The following is a 19,623-nucleotide window of genomic DNA, read 5'->3' on the forward strand; positions in this document are numbered from 1 at the left end:
GTGCCCTCCCTCTCTCCCCCCTCCCCTTTCTTTCCGTTTTGGAACCAGCAGCAGCTTTTCTGGGCTGACATTCACAGACTCCATCAGCTCAGTAGTGCAGGAAAGCTCCGGGGATAAGGCCAAACGTCCAGCTGGGATCAGCTGCGTTGTTCACGGTCCTTGTTCTGTTCGAGGGTCTCTATAGCTTCTAGAGGGACCGCAGGAGGCAGCTCACCCTCTGTCCATCCCACCCAGCCCTGAGCGGAGCACACTATGGAGGGCACTAGGAGTTAACCGGGCCAAGAGGATTCTAGACTGAGGGGACAGTTTGTGCCAAGGCCTGTGTCAAGAGAGGCCCACTGTGTCCCAGTCTCTGAGAGCTGGCCTGAGGGGCAGCAGGAGCCATGTCTCTGGAGGAGCAGGCAGGGCTGCACCTTGTGGAGCCTTGCAGTGTGGACCGGGATTTAGATTTTATCCTTTTCTTAGGTCCATGGGCACCCATGGGAAAGGTTTTAAACAAGTGGGGGCGGGGGGGGGGGACAATGTGATTGGTGTTTGCTCTGCCGAGGAACTGTGACTTAGTGATGAAGACGTCTGTCCAGCCCGCAGGCAGGAGCCAAAGGTATGAGCAGAGGGCCTTATCTTTTCTCAGAACTCAAAGATCTTGGCCCCTTAAATGTCTCGCTGGGGACAGCCGGAGCACTCTTCACTGAGAGCATACCTTAGAGTTTTCAAAGGGTAAAGAATTAATCTTTTAAATTATAAAATGCAGACAGTTTCTTCATGGCTACTTCAAGATCTAGACAGGAAGTCTGAGAGACCCTATAAATGGGCCATCCTTCTGTCACATGGCATCCCTCTACCCATATATTTTCTCTGCATTAGTATAAGTCCTTGTTTTGGTTTGCTATGGTTCCCATAACAAAGTACCACAGACTGGTGGGGTTAAACAACAGAACTTTATCTTCTCACAGTTCTGGAGGCTGGAGGTCTGAGATCAAGGTGTCGGCAGGCTTAGTTGCTCCCGAGGCCTCTCTCTCTGGCTGATACGTGGCCATCTTCTCTCTGTCTTCCCAGGGTCTTCCCTCCGTACCTGTGTCCTAACTTCCTCTTCTTATAAGGACATCAGTCATATTGGATTAGGGCCCACCCTGGTGATGTCATTTTAGCTTAACCACCTCTTAAAGACCTTACCTCCAAATAGAGTCACATTCTGAGATATTGGGGTTTGGGGCTCAACATATGAATTTTGAGGGAGATATAATTCAGCCCATAATAATTCTTATCACAGCTTCCATTTAGGGACCATATTAGAAGTTACCGGGCCCTTTGTTTCAAGCCTAAGTCTTGAACATTGCGGGGTGTGATGGGAACCTCATTTCCCCCCATGATCTGTGGCCACCCTTTGTCCCTGGTCAGGGACTTGTGTTGGTGACAAAAGGTCCTCTGCGTGTTTGGCTCTACTTGTCTCTGCCTTTTGGGCACCCTCTCGGTTCTCCTGAGCTGAGCGGCCATCCCAGCTGGCGACCTGTGAGCTTTACCCCATCTGTCTCTTCCATGTCAGTTGCCCTCCATGTGGTCCCCTGGCCCTGGAGTCTTGGCGCTGGTGGTACTGGGGGTCTGAGAGGAGAGAGGCTGGGCTGTTCACGGGGCATGTGAGCCTGCTGGGTCATCAGGGAGCAGTGATACCAAGTGATATCTTTCCTGAGTGAGTCCTCAAGCTGAGGTCAGTGGGCTCCCCCAGGGCTGGAATCGGAGAAGCCAGAGGCTGGTCTCTAATCCGACTGTTTCTGATGCTACCTGGGCACCTGTGGGCGTTACTGTGCTCCAGCCCAGAGCCAGGAGTGGTGCTCACGGCGGAGACCCTGAGTCATCCGGAAAAGGTTAGATCTCCATCTGTGAATGGAAGGGGCTGGACGGACGTGCCCAGAGGCCCTTCCGGTACATGAACGTCAGCTGGCATTCCATCTGAGGAGACAGTGGGGTGTGTGATTCATCTGGGAATGATTCTGACCCAAAATTGCTCCAGTCAATGGTAAAAATCAGTCAGCTGGAAAATTCCCATATGGTAAAGGCCTCGTTCCCAGACAATATCCAATACAACGAGGATTTACTCTGTGATGATTTGTTACGAAATCACATTGTCCCTAATACTTGTAAAAATTATTTATGCTGACTTTTGTCATTCTAGGGCCTCTTTATTTTTAAGCCAATTGCTGCCTGTGCTCACACACTGATGGGGGCCATGCCTGGGACCTCACCCTTGGTGTCTCCTGCCACCGCTTCCCCATCTTTCCGGGCCGGGGAACCCTGCACAGAGCCCTGTACTGAGACCAGGAGAGAGGCTGGGAGCAGGGCTGGCTGGGCAGAGCTTTCAGGGCTGGATGTCCCTTTGTGCCCACACTTTTCTGAGTCTTGTTGGCCTGACCCTACCCGGGCTCAGGACGTGTCTGTTAAATGAGTGAGAAAGTGGACGAAACCTAGGTGGGAACAGAAGAGGCCATGGCGGAAAAGGGGGAGAACAGTGAGGGAGAACGAGATGAAGGTGAGCATCTCCTGCACACGACTAGAAAAATCAGGTAGAATACAAAAGTTTATAATAATAAAAAGCAAAGGTCCCCTTCCCCACAGCCTCTCCCCCAGGCCTGCTACTCGGCTGTTTCTTCTGGGAATTACCTTGTACCTCTCGGTCCTATGCGTGCCATGTATGCCGTGTTTAGCATTCACTGACGTCCTGGTGTGGTGGGTGAGGATTCAGCTCCCTTACCCAGCCCAAACCATTCCCCCCACTTTTCCCAGTTGAGGGGTACTGCTATTTTTAGTTCTTCTATCTATAGATCGCCTAAGTAACCTATTTTTTGTTCTACCAAATGTTGGCAGTATCTCTTGATCCTGTACTTTGTAAGATGAGGCTATTAAAATTACCCCAACTTTTTAATTCCAGCCTCTGGCTTCAGTCATCCGTGAGTTTACCTTTAGAATGTCAAGGCTGATAACATTTACATTCTATTTGTAACCATAGCAAGCCTCTTTGGGGCCTGCTATGGGCAGACTCTAAAATTTGAAGATCAGAAAACAGTGATTCTCATCTCTTTTCCTATTCATTTTTTCCCCTTTTTTTCTCGAGCTTCTAGTCATCTTTTCCCTTTGAACACTTTGTCTCTATCATGCCCCCCCTTTTTTTTTTCCTGCCTGTCCATCGACCAGGCATTCCCCCAGGGTTTCCCCTCATCCTCTTTCTCCATCCTGGACAGGCTGCTCTCTTGGTGGGTCACACACTGTTGTCACTTCCCTTCTCTGCCTCCGTAGGTTAGATTCACCTGGAGCTGCTTCTTTCTTGGTTTACTCCTTCATTTTACTTCCACCCATCTTCAAGTAAATTCCCCCCAAATAGTGAGTGGAAGGTAAGGGTTTGAGTCCTTCTGTGTCTCCATGACCTAATTCTCTTAATTTTTGGTTTGGTGGGGTTGATATTTTAGGTGAAAATCATTCACCCACAGAACGCTGAAGACCTTCTCCATCATCTTCTGGTATCCGGGGCTGTATGAGCACAGTACTAGTTGTTCCTTTGGAGGTGACCTGTTTTCTTCTGTCCGGAGTCTTTACAGATCATGACAGTTCTGGAATAGCCCGATGGTGGACCTCAGGATACACGCTCATGGAGACCTCTTAATCTGGAGCGCACTCCAAACCCTTGAACTTTCTCTTGGATTTCTTCATATTTCCTCCTCTCCAATTTGCTCCACTTCGTCTTTCCGGTACCTCTAAGGGTGGTATTCTTCTGGATTGCTCCTCGAATATCTTTTAATCTCATCTTTTCTATCTCTTTGCCCTTTGTTTCTATTTTCTGAGAAATTCCTTGACTTCACCTTCCTACTTTTCTAATGAATTTTCATTTTTCCCCAAGAGCTTTTTCTTTTTAGATTGTTCTCAGAGCAATCTAGTCTTTTTTTATCCCTCTTCTGGAATATTAGTCATGTCTTGGGTGAAAGGAGGCAAGTGGCTGGCTCAACCCTTCATCTTAGAGTAAAGGTGATCTGTGCATTTGTAAAGCAACTTATAAAATTTTTTTATACATATTGCCTCGTTTGATCTTTCTGACAACCTTTGAGATCAGCAGAGCAGAGGTTATATCTGTCTTACAGATAAAGCAGCTGAGTCTCAGAGAGATTAAATGACTTGTCTGAGGTCATATTGCCAGTTAGAGATGGAACCAGGATTCCAGGCTGGATGTCCAGGCCCCGACCTTGATCCAGTGTGTGACAAGGACATTGGAGGCACAGAGGATGGGGCCTGGACACAGGTAACAGTTGAACTCGGGACCCTGGCCTTCAGTGTTGCCAAGGTTGTGTTTCTGGAGGCGTTAGAGGCACTGGCTGTTCAGGGTGCTGCCCTAGGGGCCTGTGGGTTGCAGGGAGTGAGGGAGGGCAGCAGTGGGTGAGCAAGGTTGCCACTGTGTAATGGCACCTCTCCTCCAATGTCACATGAGCTAAATAAGCAAGAGCTGCTGTGGGGGGTTTGGGAAAGCTGGAAGGAAGGCATCAGGATGAGAGGAGGGACTCCTTCCAGCTCTTTAAAGCTGCCAGGCAGGTTCCTGCCGCAGGGCCTTTGCACTCACTCTTCTCTGCCTGTAATACTCTTTCCCCAGATGTTTGTGTGGCTCACTCATGCATCATTTCAGTTCTTTGTGCAAGGTTCCCCTCTTCAGGGAAGGCTTCCCTGATCAACCCATCTGAAATAGTCACTTTTCAACCCCTGATTCATTTTTCTTTTTTTTTATTATTCCTTTTTTTCTAAATTGAAGTATAGCTGGTGTACTATATTATATAAGTTACAGGTGTACAATATAGTGATACACAATTTTTAAAGGTTATACTCCATTTATAGTTATTATAAAATATTGGCTATATTCCCTGTGCTGTATGATATATCCTTAGAGCCTCTTGCTTCATTTTTCTTTTTTTTTTTTTAAATGGATTAATTTGGTTTTTTGTTTGTTTTCTGGGCTGCACCGAGCGGCTTGTGGGATCTTAGTTCCCCAACGAGGGATTGAACCCGGGCCCTCGGTAATGAAAGCATGGAGTCCTATCCATTGGACCACCGGGGAAGTCCTTTGCTTCATTTTTCTTTGTAGCACTCACCACTCCCTAACATGACATTAAATATCTGGGTTTGTTTTTTTTCTGGTTGTGGTAAGAATACTTAACATGAGATCTACCCTCTTAAATTTGTAAGTGTCCAATACAGTATTGTCAACTGTAGGCATTAAGTTTTACAGCAAATCTCTAGAACTTATTGGTCTTGCATAACTGAAACTTTATAGCAACTCTTCATTTCTCCTTCCCCGAGCCCCTGGTATCTATCATTCTACTCTGTTTCTATAAGACTGACTATTTTAGGTACCTCATACGAGTAGAATCATGCAGTATTTGTTCTTCGGTGACTAGCTTATTTCACTTAGGATAATGTCCTCCAGATTCATCCAAGTTGTCACATATGGAAAGATTTCCATTTTTTAAGGCTGCATTATATTTCATTGTATGTATATAATACATTTTCTTTACCCATTCATTCATCAGTGAACATGTAGGTTGTTTCCATATCCTGGTTATTGTGAATAATGCTGCAGTGCACATGGGGGTGCAAGTATTTCTTCAAGATTCTGATTTCAATTCCAGAAGTGGGATTGCTGGACCGTATGATAGTTCTATGTTTAATTTTTTGAGGAATCTCCATACTGTGTTCCATTGCAGCCACACCATTTTACATTCCCACCAACAGTGTATGAGGGTTCCCTTTTCTCTATATCCTCGCCAATACTTGTCATCTTTTGTTTTTTTGTTAATAGCCATTCTAACAGGTATGATGTAGTATCTCATTGTGGTTTTGATTTGCATTTCCCTGATGATTAGTGGTGTTGAGCACCTTTTCATGTACCCGTTGACCATTTGTATGTTTTCTTTGTAGAAATGTCTTTTCAAGTCTTTTGCCGTGTTTAACCTGATTTTAAAATCAGGTTATTTGTTTTTTTGCTATTGCTGTTATTTGTTTTTTTGCTATTGCATTGTAGGAGTTCCTATGTATTTTGGATGTTAACCCCTTATCAGATATATGGTTTGCAAATATTTTCTCCTGTTTGGTAGGGTTGTCTTTTTACTCTGCTGATTATTTCCTTTGCTGTGCAGAAGGTTTTTAGTTTGATGGAATCCACTTGTCCATTTTTGCTTTTATTGCTTGTGCTTTTGGTGTCGTATCCCTGTATATTTGCTTCCCATTTGTGAGGTCTGTGTGGGCAGGGAGTTTTTTTGTTCACCACAGTATCTCCAGTTCCTGCCATATCGAGGAATTCAATAAATAGTTATAGAATTTATTTGAACTCAGACTTATTGATTCATTCATTAATTATTGATATACTCAACAAATATTTACCACTCATCTGCTATGTGCCTTAGCACTGGAGTCACAGTCAGGCATGATCCCCTGCCCCAGGGTATTTACTGTTTAGTGGGAAGTATCAGGCATAGGTAATGACAGGTTATGGGTTTTGCAGAAGGGGAAAGTCCAGGGGGCTGTGAGTCAGCATTGTCAAGACAGCTTAGTTTAACAGTAATAAGAACTTACACCTGTAGGGCACTTTCCACGTGCCAGACACCATTCTTAGTCATTTATTGCATCGTCTTAGTTAGTAGTCTTAACAAATCTGGGTGGGTGAGCAATAATCTAGTGTTATGACCATTTTCTAGGCGAGAAAACTGAGGCTCAGAGCAGTCACATAGCCTGCCTGAGGTCCCATAGTTAGGAAGTGCCTAAACTGGGTCTGAGGCCCAACTCCCCTTCTGGTTCCAAAATCTATGTACTTAGTCACTATCTCGTATGACTTTTCCTGCAATCATTCCTCCCAGCACCAGTCATATACTCTCTCTGTAGGTGAGGCTTGCCTAGTTTGGGAACAACTGTTTCCCCCTCCAGTTAAACACAGGGGGACACAGCTCTGCAGAATGAACCTGTTTTTTTACTTTACAGTTAAGTATTTGCCTTTTTTTGAAATCATGCACCTTTTTTGGAAGCTGATGAAAGCTTCAGATTTTCCCTAAGATGTGCACGTGGGTGGACAGACAGGGGATTTTGCCTATAATTCAGAGGGTTCATAGGTCTCCTTAAGACCTTTGGCGGACCTCAAAGTAAGAACCACAATTAATGGTAGTTTTTTGATAACACTCAGCTCCTGAGGGCTTGTCACTTTCCCATTCATGACCAAACCAGAATAACCTTTAAAGGGCTCCCCTTGCATCAGTGTCCAAGACAAGCCAGCATCTGAACCGGGCCACAGCCAGGTAACCCTGGACAACTGTATAATGCCTAACTGTGGGATGGGGAATGTGGGAGGTCAGGAGACAAAAGTCAAGGCTCTGCCTTTAAGGAACTTATGGTCTGTCCAGCATCTCCCAGCATTCCTAAGAACTCCAGTCAGAGGCACCGCTCAATGGGAAAAGGGTTCCATGATCCAATTCTTTTTGCTGGTTTCAGTCAAAGGAAGAATCCTACATGATTTAGACATTCCCTTTCCAGGGAGTGCTTTGGGATGTCACAATGCTGAGATGTCTAAACCCAACTGGCATAAAGCCTTGCAGATGGTGGTTCAGACAAAAGGCTTCTCACCTCTCCTTCTCTGTCGCTGGAAATTGTGATCTGCCCTTGAGAAAAGAGAAAGAGAAGGGCATTGTGCCTTTGCAATGAGCCCTACTCTGTGCTGAGCACAGTGTGGGGTGATCTACAGACCTTAGGGAAGTGGTCTTACACCCTCTATGGACAGATGTTCCTGGGAGAACTGTGAAGGCCCTTGGGGGTGGGCACGTGAGGAAGGTGTTTTAAAATGTGCCGGGATTTGTTTTGATCACATATAGTAAGACACACAGACATGCAAAAGGCTATTGTGAAGGAAGACGTTCTTATGCTCACAGATTCCTAGAGACAGGAGGCATGGCACACCATGCAGGGACACATGGGGAAGCACCAGGGTTGGTCAGGAGGCAAAGGGATGAGGGGAAAGCAGAGGTGAGACCCTTTATTGTGGTTTTCGTGGAAAGGAATGGACAAGGCAGGATAAAAAGTTTCACGACTGGCTAGTTTGAATAATTTCAGTGGGCTTTGGGGCATAAGGACTGCCCCTGGTTGTCTGATCCTTAGCTCTGGGCTGATGAGGGCAGGGACTAGTGGCTCTGTTCATAAAGGAGGTGATTGAAGGTGTGGGCTCTGGACTAGCTGAGGTGTGTATGGAAGGCATGCTTGCAGGAGAGTGGTTTGCTATCTCTAGGAATTCACAAGTCCGCAGATGTCAGAGAATCAAGAGTATAGCAAATTAGAAAATACAGTTAACACAAGGGACCAGCCCAGGATTTGGCATAAGGGGGAAGAGGAAGGGAGCATGTCTGGGGATGATGACATTGTTCAGCCTGGCCCTTTCATGCACTCTCTGTCCTCCACTCCCAAGGGTGAAGCAGTTGGAGCTGTTCGACAGGTGGAAGAGCCTCCAGATGTGCAAATGGGCGATGAACATCTCTGAAGCCAACCAGTTCAAGTATCTATGACTCGTCCGTGCTCCCCAGCCCTTCTGTTCATATGGTCCTCCCAGGCACCTCATCAGAGCTCCCTCGTCCTGCAAGGCCAGCCCCCAGACACATCTTCCCCAGAGCTGGCTCTGATTGGGCTTTGGAATCTGGGAGTGGGGAGGTTCTGACTCAGCACACAGGCTGAGGCTGGCATCTTGCTGAGTGTTGTCCACATGTCCCTGCCCTTAGTCCTAGCAGCAGCCCTGTGTGGCCAGTGCTATTGTCTCCAGTACAGCCCCTGACTGTGAGGTGAGGTGCTTGAGGTCTCCAGGAGGCCCGTGCGTTCAGGTACATGAAGCACCTTCCGTGGCCTCACCCCGTTCCCCGCCCTGCTCCCCGGGCAGCTGCTCTAACTTAGCAGTCCTCTCCTTCTCAGAGCGCTTGGGCTTCTACAGCCTAGACCAGCCATTTGGGCCCTGCTGTAGCTTATTCCCTAACTGCTCTCTAACCGAAACTGACGGGTTATAAGCTCCCAGGAGGCAAGAGCTGTATCTTAATGTTCTCCTGTCTCTGAGAGCCTAGCAGATGTCCAGACAGTCTCTGTGATTAGTGGTGAGCTACAGGGGCCTCTCCACTCTAAAATTCTAGGAGTTAATGGTATGTTTTTAGTGCAGGGTAGACCTTATTGAATGGAATTGACAGAATCCTGGGAATGTGTGTATAAATTGGATTTTAGCAACTCAGGCTGTAGTTTGAATGTGCTGAAGAGCCATCTGCATGAAGGAATCCTACACGGGAAGCTGTGAAAAGCAAATAACACTAAGTATTTTGTATTTTCTGTATAAGTCATTTGTTCCAGTTTGTTGCAATTCTGGGCCAAGTTGAGAGGCAGTTTTAAGTGGCACGTTTTAGGAACGTGCTGCAGGTGCCAGCAGCCCCCAGCCAGATGCCTCTAGGAGACTGCAGAAACGCAGCTAAGGCCCGGCAGTAGTTTGCAGAGACCCACGTACCATAGACTAGAATGTGGGCAACGGGTCCGAGGTCTGTGCTGTAAACGCGGCCCCAATTCCGCCCTTAGAGCGAAGCGATGCTGAGGGTGGTGCATGACGGGGAGGCCCAAGCACACTGAGGGCACACTGAAATCGAACTCAGCGTGGACAAGGTCAGTGAGATGCCAGAGGATGTTGTCCAGGCTGAGAGCTGGACAGAAGCCTCGCCAGTGGGATTCACATACCTAAGGAAATAATGTAGCAACGGGAAAATGATGTGGCAAGAGAAAAACCAGGATCCGCGGGGGAGCCTTTGGCAGGGATCAGCCAGCACGATCCGGGGAGAGGCTCTGGGGGAGCTGAGACCTTTCTGGCGGTGGGGGAAAGAGAAGCGACATCCAGTCTTGCTATGCTCTGAATGGGAAAAGCTTCAAGGCCAGTTGGTCGTCCCCCTTTGCTCTCATCACAAGCTCATTGAATGATGATGAGACTCTTAATTTAGGTGCAAGAACATGGTGCAGTGAAGTGGGGTGGGATGCGGGAGTGAGCTAGAACGCAGGCATGAGCATTCCAGTGACAGCAATACTGTAACAGAGGCCCTCCCCCGCCTGCTGCTTACAAATGGACACTCTGGCATTCTGGTTTATATATCAGTCACTCGTGAGCTTGGTTAGTTTGTCAGTCTCCCTCACTTGGGTACTCGCCAGTGGGCTGACAAAATGGAGTTTCTGGACCAGCCAGATGCTGGTTTGTAATGCTGACCTATGGCTCCTGCCTGGCCAGGCCTCTGGCCTTGCCCCTGGGAAGCCTCAGTCACATTTTAAAACCCAACCCTCCCCAGCAGAGACCGCTCTCTATGGCCAGCTGCCAACTGAGCTCCCCAGTGAAGTCCCTGCAAGAGATAAAGTCACAAAAAACAATGGGTGCAGCCTTCCTGGCTTTGGCAATCTGGAGTCACAGGATTACAGAGGGTCAGAAGAGCCAGCCCTGCATTCTACAGTTGAGAAAACGGAGGCTCAGAGAGGGGAAGAGACCTGCCCGAAGCCCCACAGCTGGTGGGGGCAGAGCAGAAACTAGAAGCCCGGACTCCTGACACCAGGTTGGCGGCTCAAGTTTCCATGCCACACCTTCGATGTGGGTTTTCCAGAAAGCTCGTCCTCAACTTTAGTTAGTGGTCGTCATCCAGACTCCATGGGGATGGCGTTCCGTTCCTCCCAGGGCTGCCCAGAGGCTGGATGTAACTGTGCCCAGAGCCAGTGTTGGGGGCCGAAGGCCAGTGTGTACTGGCCCCCTGCTGCTGTTTGTGGAGAAAGTGGGTCCTCGTGGGCTCACAGCCCCCTGTGAGAGGGTGGCATTTTGCATCCTTTGTCAAATCCAGCCCCTCTGCAGCCAGGGTGGGGCTTTGGGTCCCCAGGATAGGGGAGCAGCGTGTGCCTAGGATCTGACCCCATCACCAAGCCTTGCAGGCACCCTGGGAGAATACATTGCCGGGCGGAACACCAGCTGCAGAGAAGAGGAAATCGGGATTCTCTGGCCTGGCTAGCTCCCAAGCCTGCCTCACAGCCCCACTCTCCCTTGAAGGCTGTCTTTTTAAGCCTGCTTGCATCGTCTGAGCTCTAACCTTTCTGTAGCTCATGTTCGAGTGTTTTTGTCAGTGAAAACCACAGCGATTTTTTTTTTTAAATAATGAACTCCTTAAAACTTCTGGAAGCCAGGATCCACTTTCTGCAGGCAGTCATCCAGTATCAACCCACCACCCCAATTTCTGACCCTCCCCTGTTCCTAAGACAGTTTGTAAATCACTGAAATGGCACATTTCTGTTGACTATGTATGTCTTGCTTTTTGACCCCATCAGACAGGGTTAGCCTTGTCTAGAGTCAGATATGGGGGCCAACAACCAAGGAAGAGCTCTTATGCCTGTGTTTTCCTTTAGAGCTGGATGAAGAAGCATTTCTGAGAAGTAGTAGAAGGCTTAGCGGCTCTTGTGAAATCTCATGTGGGGAAAGCTTCAGCCCGCAGTTGGCAGGACTTTGGTAGTTGACCCCCACGTGTCCGACATTGTGCAGGATCCAGAGAGGCAGGGTCCCTGCCACGCAGGGGCTTTCGTTCAAGCGGAGAGGGAGTTGACAGATGATGAAGCGAGGGATGCCCAGTCTGTGCTCTGGGCCTTTAGAGGCCAATGCGGCCAGTGGGGACAGGGCAGCTGGGAGCTCACAGAGGGAGACCAGGCTGGACCCTGAAAGGCTTGGGCATTGGGAGGAGTATTGAAGCAGAGGTGCGGGGGCAGGGGCAGGGGTGGGTGGGAAAGTATGGCGCTCCCTGGCCTCCCCAAGGGACCTCAGTTCCATGACCCCTCTGTTCTCTGAGAGGCTCTGCTCTGCCCTGTGTCACTGGTCTCTCTCTGTCTATCTCCTGCCCGGCAGGTCCACTCTGTCCAGGTGCTGCAATGCCCCCTCCTTCCTCTTCACCACCCAGAAGAACACGCCCCTGGGGACGAAACTCAAGTATGAGGTGGACACCAGCGGCATCTACCACATCAACCGGGAGATCTTCCACATGTTTCCCAAGGTGCTGCTTTGGGCAGGGCGGTCGGGTGGGACAATGGAGCTGACCCAGTAGGGCCCTCTGTGGCCACGCCCGTGTGGCGTGGCATCACTCAGCTGTGCCCTGCACCCAGCTGTCCTGGTCCTGGCTTGCCATTCTCGTAGGCTCAGTAGACCGTCCTCCGGGGTTCCTGGGGGTTCTGTCGGAGCACAAAGAATGCCAGCTGGCTGTTATTTGAATGACTGTTGGCAAGAAAGTGGTTGTGAAGTTTTGGTTATTGCCTTGCTTGCAGAGAACATCCCGAAGCTATCTGGGAGCAGGATTAAGCATTTGTCCCCAACCCGAGGGAGGCACAAGAGCAAAAATGTACATGCAGGGACTTCCCTGGTGGCGCAGAGCTTAAGAATCCACCTGCCAATGCAGGGGACACGGGTTCGAGCCCTGGTCCAGGAAGATCCCACATGCCGTGAAGCAACTAAGCCCGTGCGCCACAGCTACTGAGCCTGTGCTCTAGAGCCCTGGAGCCACAACTACTGAGCCCGCTCGCCTAGAGCCCGTGCTCCGCAACAAGAGAAGCCACTGCAATGAGAAGCCCGTGCACCACAACGAAGAGTAGCCCCTGCTCACCACAACTAAAGAAAGCCCGCGCACAGCAACAAAGACCCAACACAGCCAAAAAAAAATAATAAATTAATTAATAATTTAAAAAAATGTACATGCAAAGGTTGTGTGCACAAGAAAGCGCAAACCGTACAAAGTAAAGTGCTGAAAGGTTGATCTCGTATTGGCTGGCCTTGGGCAGTCCTTTTTGTCTTTCAAGGCTCCACTCTCACTGTCTGTAACACTGGGGTTTGGACTAGGAATAGATTTGGCTGCTTAGAACAGAAAATCCAAAATATCAGAGACTTAAACAAGAGAGACGTTTATTATTATTTTTTCCTTCACCTATGAGAAGCCTGGAGGGAGGCTGTTTATTCAGGGCCAGCACGAGGCTCCTTGGCCAGGGGGACCACAGAATGAGTGGCCCACATGAGCAAAGTGCTCAGATCACAGAACCCAGGCGCAGGCAGGCGCTTCTGGCCTAGTCGTTGCACCAGACCCTTGGAGAAGGGACCCTGGAGCCTGTATGTTCAGCAGATGACGATGGTTACCACCTGAAGAGGAAGGTTCCATGCAAGGTGTTTATAGGCACCCCCTGGAGAGTGCCAGCCCAGGGCAGGGTTTAGTGGGTCCAGTTTGTAGAACTGCTGGCGTTCTAGCAAACTAGGGTGTGGGGCGGGTTCAGTTCTTGCTGGATGAATGTGCGGGGCTGGGCTGCCCTGCTCCGGGGAGTGCGAATGAAGCAAAGCCCAGGGGTTCCCTGCATTCTTTTTTATTTATTTAAATATCTTTATTGGAGTATAATTACTTCTTGCTCCGAGCACCAGAGTGCACTGGTATGACTGGGCCTGGCGGGGGGAGGGGAGCAATGGGGAGGAGCTGGAGGTGGACGGGTGTCAAACATACCCTCCCACAGCAGCGCTGGAGGACGATGGGGTGTGAGTCGTCTTTACGAGGTGGGTCTTTCAAGGCCTGGAACGTGAGACTGGTGACAGCAGGTGAACTTGCAGGTAATGCCAGTGGGTGACACACAGCTCGGGTATAACATATGGATGCAAGGAGGGCCATGGGGATGGGCCACTGAGGCCCAGGGAAGTGCAACAGGGGTTGCCAAACACGCAGGCCATATGGTCTCTGTCACAGCTACTCACCTTTATCGTTCTAGCATGAAGCAGCCACAGACACGAGTAAGCAACAGAGTGTGGCTGGATCCCAATAATGCTTTAGTTCCCATTAGACACTGAAATTTGAATTTTATATGTTTTACACATCACAAAGTATTCTTTTTTCCCACCCTTGAAAAAATATAAAATCTATTCTTAGCTTGCTGGCTGTACAGAAATAGGTGGTGGGTCAGATGTGGCCCACAGGCCGTAATTTACCACCCCCGAATTAGAGCATGTGATGTAGAAGTATTTCCCAAACTTCCCTAAGGTGAGTTTTTTGGGGGGGCGTTGAAAAATATGCAGCTTCTTGGGCTCCTACCCTGACCCTGAAGATTCTGATTCTGTGGTTCTGGGATGGAGCTAAGAATGTGTATTTTCAGAAAGTACCCAGGTAGTTTTTGATTTACAGAAGTGTGAGAAACACTGACATAGAACATAAAAAGCCCTTGATAATCTCTCCAAAAAGGACTTTGTTTTTATTCTTTCTCTGGTCAAAGTCAAACAGTGCAGTTTCCCCCACTGGCCATGAGACGCCCTTGTTTTCCCCGTCCCGGTTCCCGGAGCCTGGCCCTCCAGGGAAAATGTGCCGTGAGGAAGGACAGTCTCCCACAGACAGGTGCAGCATCTCCTTTGGATTTAGCCTAATTGCTGATGATCCCATTGTACTGGGATTTTCCGTGACACTTGTCTGGCACTTGGTTCCAACGTAAGCCCCAGGTGCTGACCAGGGCCACTGTCACGCAGGGCTGGCCAGCTGGTGTGAGATAGGAGGAAAGCTGCCCGGCAGCCTCTGGGTGACAGAGATGGCGGGTAACTTCAGGGCCATCCCGTAATAACCACCTGGTCCCCTTGCAGAGACACCTCTGCGCCAAGCACTGCAGTGGGTAAGCTTTCCATCTACTCCAGTGGTTCTCAACGTGGGGGGCAGGGAGGTGGAGACATTTGGCAACGTCTGGAGATGCTCTTGCTTGTCATGACGGCGGGGGGGGGGGGGGTTGCTCCTGGCATCTAGTGGGAAGAGGCCAGAGATGCCACTACACACTACACAGCCAGCCCCACCACAAGGAATGAGCTGCTCCAAAGCATCAGTAGTGCCAAGTTGAGAAGCTCTGCTTTACATCATCTCAAATGTAGTCACAAGAAATACACGTTACTATTCTTATTTTACAAATTACAAAGTTTAATTTGTAATAAGCTTTACAAAATTTACAAAACCAAGTCACCGAGGGCTCAAAACACTTGTCCGTGGTTTCCTCACCTCATTGTGGGGCAAAACCAGGATTGAACTGGGTCCGTTGACTAGGGTGCCCAATCCTGGTTTGACCAAATATAAGTCCTGCATCCCAAGCAAAGTGCCCTAGTCCTGGGCCAGCTGGGATGGTTGGTCACCCTACCCTGGACTCCAGGTCTACACTCGTGCCCTGAGCCTGCCTGGTCCCACCTGCCTCAGGATGCCCACGAGGCCTAGAATGGGGACGTGGCCTAGAACCAGGTCTCCTAATCAGGCCAGTATTTGCTTTTTCCTGCCTACTTGCCTGTGGTCCCCTGGAAAGCATGCCCAGGGAGTCTCTGTGGGCAGCCAGCGCCCAGACCAAGGTAACACCACCAGCCGAGGTATGACCAGGTTGGAGCGCTGGGGGATGCTCCCTCCCATTGCCCCCGTGGCTGTCATCATTACTAGAGTGAGTCCTGAGCTCTCCGTGCTCAACGCTGTTTCTTGACAGAGATCCCAGTGTCCCTGCCTCTCACTGCTCCCCTGGTGTGGCCTTGCTTGCCCACCCCCGTCAGTTGTCTCTGCTGCTACCAAGTCCTGGCATCTGTCCCAGTCTATATGACCTTTCTATCCCAGGCCTGTGCCCTCCCCATGGAGCAGAGGGAGGGTCTGTACCTTACCCTGAGCTGAAAGGGGTGAGGGCTATGTTTAGGGCCCTGGTCCCTGGTGGCTCTGCCACATCTCTGCTGCTGTCATCTCCCAGAAGGTCTGCATTAACCATTAAAACATGTGGATTAGAAGTAAAAGAAGCTGGGATTCCATTGGGAAAACCAAAGGCAAGCAGAGTTAGCTATAACTTGTACTCTCATCTTTCTGGAAACCGGAGGCATCCCAGGGCTTATTGAAAAAGGCTGTGGAGATCTGGCTTCCAGTTCTAGCTCATTCCTAATTGCCCGTGGAACTGAGAACGAAGCTTTTGACCTCTCTTCATCTGCAAAGTGGAATAACCACTTTTCTCCCACATTTACTGCAAGGCTGTCTTGTGAGGCTACGAGGAGTGGAGGTGGACGTGGGTGCAGAGGTGAGAGCACCAGATGAAGGCAGGAGGGGCATCGCCTCTGACAGCTGTGCCCCTGTCTCCCCAGGACATGCCCTACTACCGGTCCCAATTTAAGAAATGTGCCGTGGTGGGCAATGGGGGCATCCTAAAGAACAGCCGCTGCGGGAGGGAGATAAACAGCGCCGACTTTGTCTTCCGGTAAGAATTGCCCCGGGTCTGCACCTGCCACCTCTACCCCCATGGCCCTCCCCCTCCGTGCCTGCCCCCTTTCTGGTTCCCCAGCCTGCTAGTGCTGCCATTTACGTGATTACTCCCCACTCCCCACTCCCCACCCCTGCAGACCTCATGCTCTGGGTTCTCCCTTCCCCCTTTAGCTCTGTCCCTTGCAAGGGTTGAATCTCTCAGGTCCTCAGTCTCCACATCTGCAGAATGGGAGCAAATGGCATAATAGATGTGAAGACACTGAGGACTCCCAGGGGTCATGCAGATCTGTTGGTGAGGTCGCCTGGGCAGCCACCTCTCTGGCTGGGTTCCACTCTTCTGGAAGCACCGCTTGGAACCAGGGTAGTCTTGTGGCTGACACCAATGTGAGCTTCACCCTGGCCTTACCTAAGCTAGACACTTGTCCTTGTATTTCTTCTTCCTTGTGTAGAAGCCCTTCTTATCTCTTTGGGGACCCTCACTTACCTCTTTAGCCTGGGTGAAGAAGATAGGTTGAAAATGAGAGTTTAAAGCAAAGAGACTTGGGTTGAGGCTGCAGTGGGATCTCATGGGTCGTGTATCTACAACCATTGGGTCACCCAGGGTTGGTGAGGGAAGGGGTTGAACTTGCCCTTCCATGCCCAGGCACGAAGATTCCACCCAGCTGGTTTCCTCTGTGTCCCTCTGCCCACATGATCACCAGCCCTTTCTTCGCCACACCCCAGCTCCCCAGCTCTATCTAGAATGACATACCACATGCAGTCGGGCTGCCTCATCTCTTCTGCAGGTGCAACCTACCCCCCATCTCGGAGAAGTACACCATGGATGTAGGGGTGAAGACAGATGTGGTCACGGTGAACCCCAGCATCATCACAGAGAGGTCAGTGGCCCTCTTTCTAAACTTGTGCTGTCCAATATGATAGCCATTCATCATGTGTGGCCACGGGGCACGATCCAGTTGAGATGTGCTGTCTGTAAGTGCAACACACACACTTGATTTAAAAAGCTTAATATGAGAAAGAGGATGGGCCGTGCCTTATTACATTTTTATATTGATTACATATAAAAATGATAGTATTCGGGGTATATCAGGTTAAATAAAATCTACTGTAAAAATTAATTTCACCTACTTCTTTCTACTTCTCTAAATGTGCTTCCTAGAACATTTAAAATTACATTGTGGCCTGCATTATATTTCTTTTGGACAGCACTGGTCTAGACTCTCTTTCCCTAGAGATGGGCCAGAGAGCTTTCCAGTGTGTGACGGGGGCAGGCAGCTCCCTACACAGTGTGTCCGCCCGGCAGTGGGGAGAAGCCTCATGCAAAGACCTCAACCCCCGCTCCTGACTCCCCTCCTGGGGTCTGTCTGGGAGGCCTGGGGGAGGGGCTGATGGGGTTAAAACTCCAACTGGGGCATAGTCACACCTCCAGGTCAGATGAAGGGTAAGAGGAGGGGGAGTTGTTAAATCCGGTCAGATGCCCGGGCACATTTACAAGGAGTCAGCTGAGTGAGGGAGCATTCAGAGAGGTGCGCAGTGAGCCAGCTGGGAGGGCTGTTCAGTGTAAAGAGAAAGGCGAGCGAGGGGAGGAAGGGCTCAGAGGACAGGCAGCTGGTTTGGTGTTCTTCACTGGGGGAAGGCAGTGACAGGTGGGTCCTTGGGGAAGGCAGGACAGGTGAGTCATGAGGGCTCTAGGGAAAGCCTCCACTCCCTCGCCCCTTCCCCTCTGAGCCCGCCCCGGGCACCCTCAGCCGTATGGGTTAAGTATTACCCTTCCCCTGCAACCACACACTAGATATTTGTCCCTTTGGGTCCAGATTGCCCTCTCCGGCACTCACTTACAAAAATATAACTGTCCCGGAGGAAGGTGGACATTCATCTGCTAAGTGACTGAGCCGAAAGAAGGGGGCGTGTGGCCTTGAGGGGCTCCTACGTCCTTTGAAAAGACCCCAGGGTGCAGGGGTGGGGCAAACGGAGGGCTCCCGAGGCCCCGTCTCACCCTGCGCCCCCGCCAGGTTCCACAAGCTGGAGAAGTGGCGGCGGCCCTTCTACCGGGTGCTGCAGGTGTACGAGAACGCGTCCGTGCTGCTGCCTGCATTCTACAACACGCGCAACACCGACGTGTCCATCCGCGTCAAGTACGTGCTGGATGACTTCGAGTCGCCGCAGGCCGTGTACTACTTCCACCCGCAGTACCTGGTCAACGTGTCGCGCTACTGGCTTAGCCTCGGGGTGCGCGCCAAGCGCATCAGCACCGGCCTCATCCTGGTCACGGCGGCGCTGGAACTGTGCGAGGAGGTGCACCTGTTCGGCTTCTGGGCCTTCCCCATGAACCCCTCGGGCCTCTACATCACCCACCACTACTATGACAACGTCAAGCCCCGCCCGGGCTTCCACGCCATGCCCTCCGAGATCTTCAACTTCCTGCACCTGCACAGCCGCGGCATCCTGCGCGTGCACACGGGCACCTGCAACTGCTGCTGAGGGCGGCGCAGGCTGCCCGCCAGCCCGGCACACGGAACCTCGCTCCTCCTCGCCTGCCCACCCGCAGGGCAGGGCGAAGGCCTGGCGCTGAGGCTGGCACGCCCTCGGACGCTCGGCTTCGGGCTTGGGTCCTGTGGGCTGGGAGGCTGGGCTGGGGGCCAGGCGGAGTCAGCTCCATGCCGAGCGCCCCCCACCTGCGCATGGGTAGCGCACTGCTGGGCCACAGCTCAAGGTCGCGGCCCTGGGGATTGCAAGTGAATCAAGCACATTTCCACTCAGTTTTAGCAACCAAGAGAGCACAAACTGTATGGCCTCTTTGCAGCTAAAGGAAGGCCCCAGCGGGAACGGAAAAGAGGGAGACAGGACATATGAGCATGGTTAAGATTTAACTCAGGATTTTGGGTTCCTGAGCCTTATACCCAGGCCTCAGCCCTGAATTGTTGTAGAGAACCTCAGAGCTTAGAGGCCAACCCAGCGGCCAGACCTTCCTGTGGGGACAGTGGCTCAGAGAGGTCCAGGGATTACCAACCAAGGTTCCACCAACCGAGTCCATTAAGCGGCACTGTGAGATCTGATGCAAGGCCTGTGTGTTCCGATCTTCGCCGAGACACCGTCAGCCAAGGAGAGCCACACCCTTCAAACGCATCCGCAGGCACACACATAAGGCTTGGTGCCTCCAAGTTCAATCCTGCGTTTGATCTTTTGATGAGAAGGAAATAAACCAGACCAGCCATTTGCACTAAGGTTTCCAAGCCAATGTTACCGACTCAATAAGTGCTTAGCGACTTGCTTCCTCTTCTGTCTCCCTATCTTCAGCTCTGTTTTAACCAGGAGTTAT

General features: G+C 50.5%; 1 protein-coding gene across 3 annotated transcripts in view; it reads left to right on the forward strand.

Moving 5' to 3' along the window:
- The window catches only part of ST8SIA5 (ST8 alpha-N-acetyl-neuraminide alpha-2,8-sialyltransferase 5), a gene marked incomplete at both ends in the record, with an annotated part of 56,618 nt that extends 37,833 nt beyond the window's left edge, over positions 1–18,785 (forward strand). For all 3 annotated transcript variants that reach the window (XM_082852864.1, XM_082852865.1, XM_082852866.1), the window contains 5 exons: positions 8,471–8,557; positions 11,942–12,086; positions 16,187–16,299; positions 17,090–17,182; positions 18,317–18,785. In XM_082852864.1, the coding sequence (XP_082708990.1) occupies positions 8,471–8,557; positions 11,942–12,086; positions 16,187–16,299; positions 17,090–17,182; positions 18,317–18,785 (907 nt within the window). The remainder of the gene's footprint in view (positions 1–8,470; positions 8,558–11,941; positions 12,087–16,186; positions 16,300–17,089; positions 17,183–18,316) is intronic.
- Positions 18,786–19,623: the final 838 nt, after the last annotated feature.

The sequence above is a fragment of the Leucopleurus acutus genome (assembly GCF_964270905.1).
Source record: "Leucopleurus acutus genome assembly, chromosome: 13".
Lineage (NCBI taxonomy): Eukaryota > Metazoa > Chordata > Mammalia > Artiodactyla > Delphinidae > Leucopleurus > Leucopleurus acutus.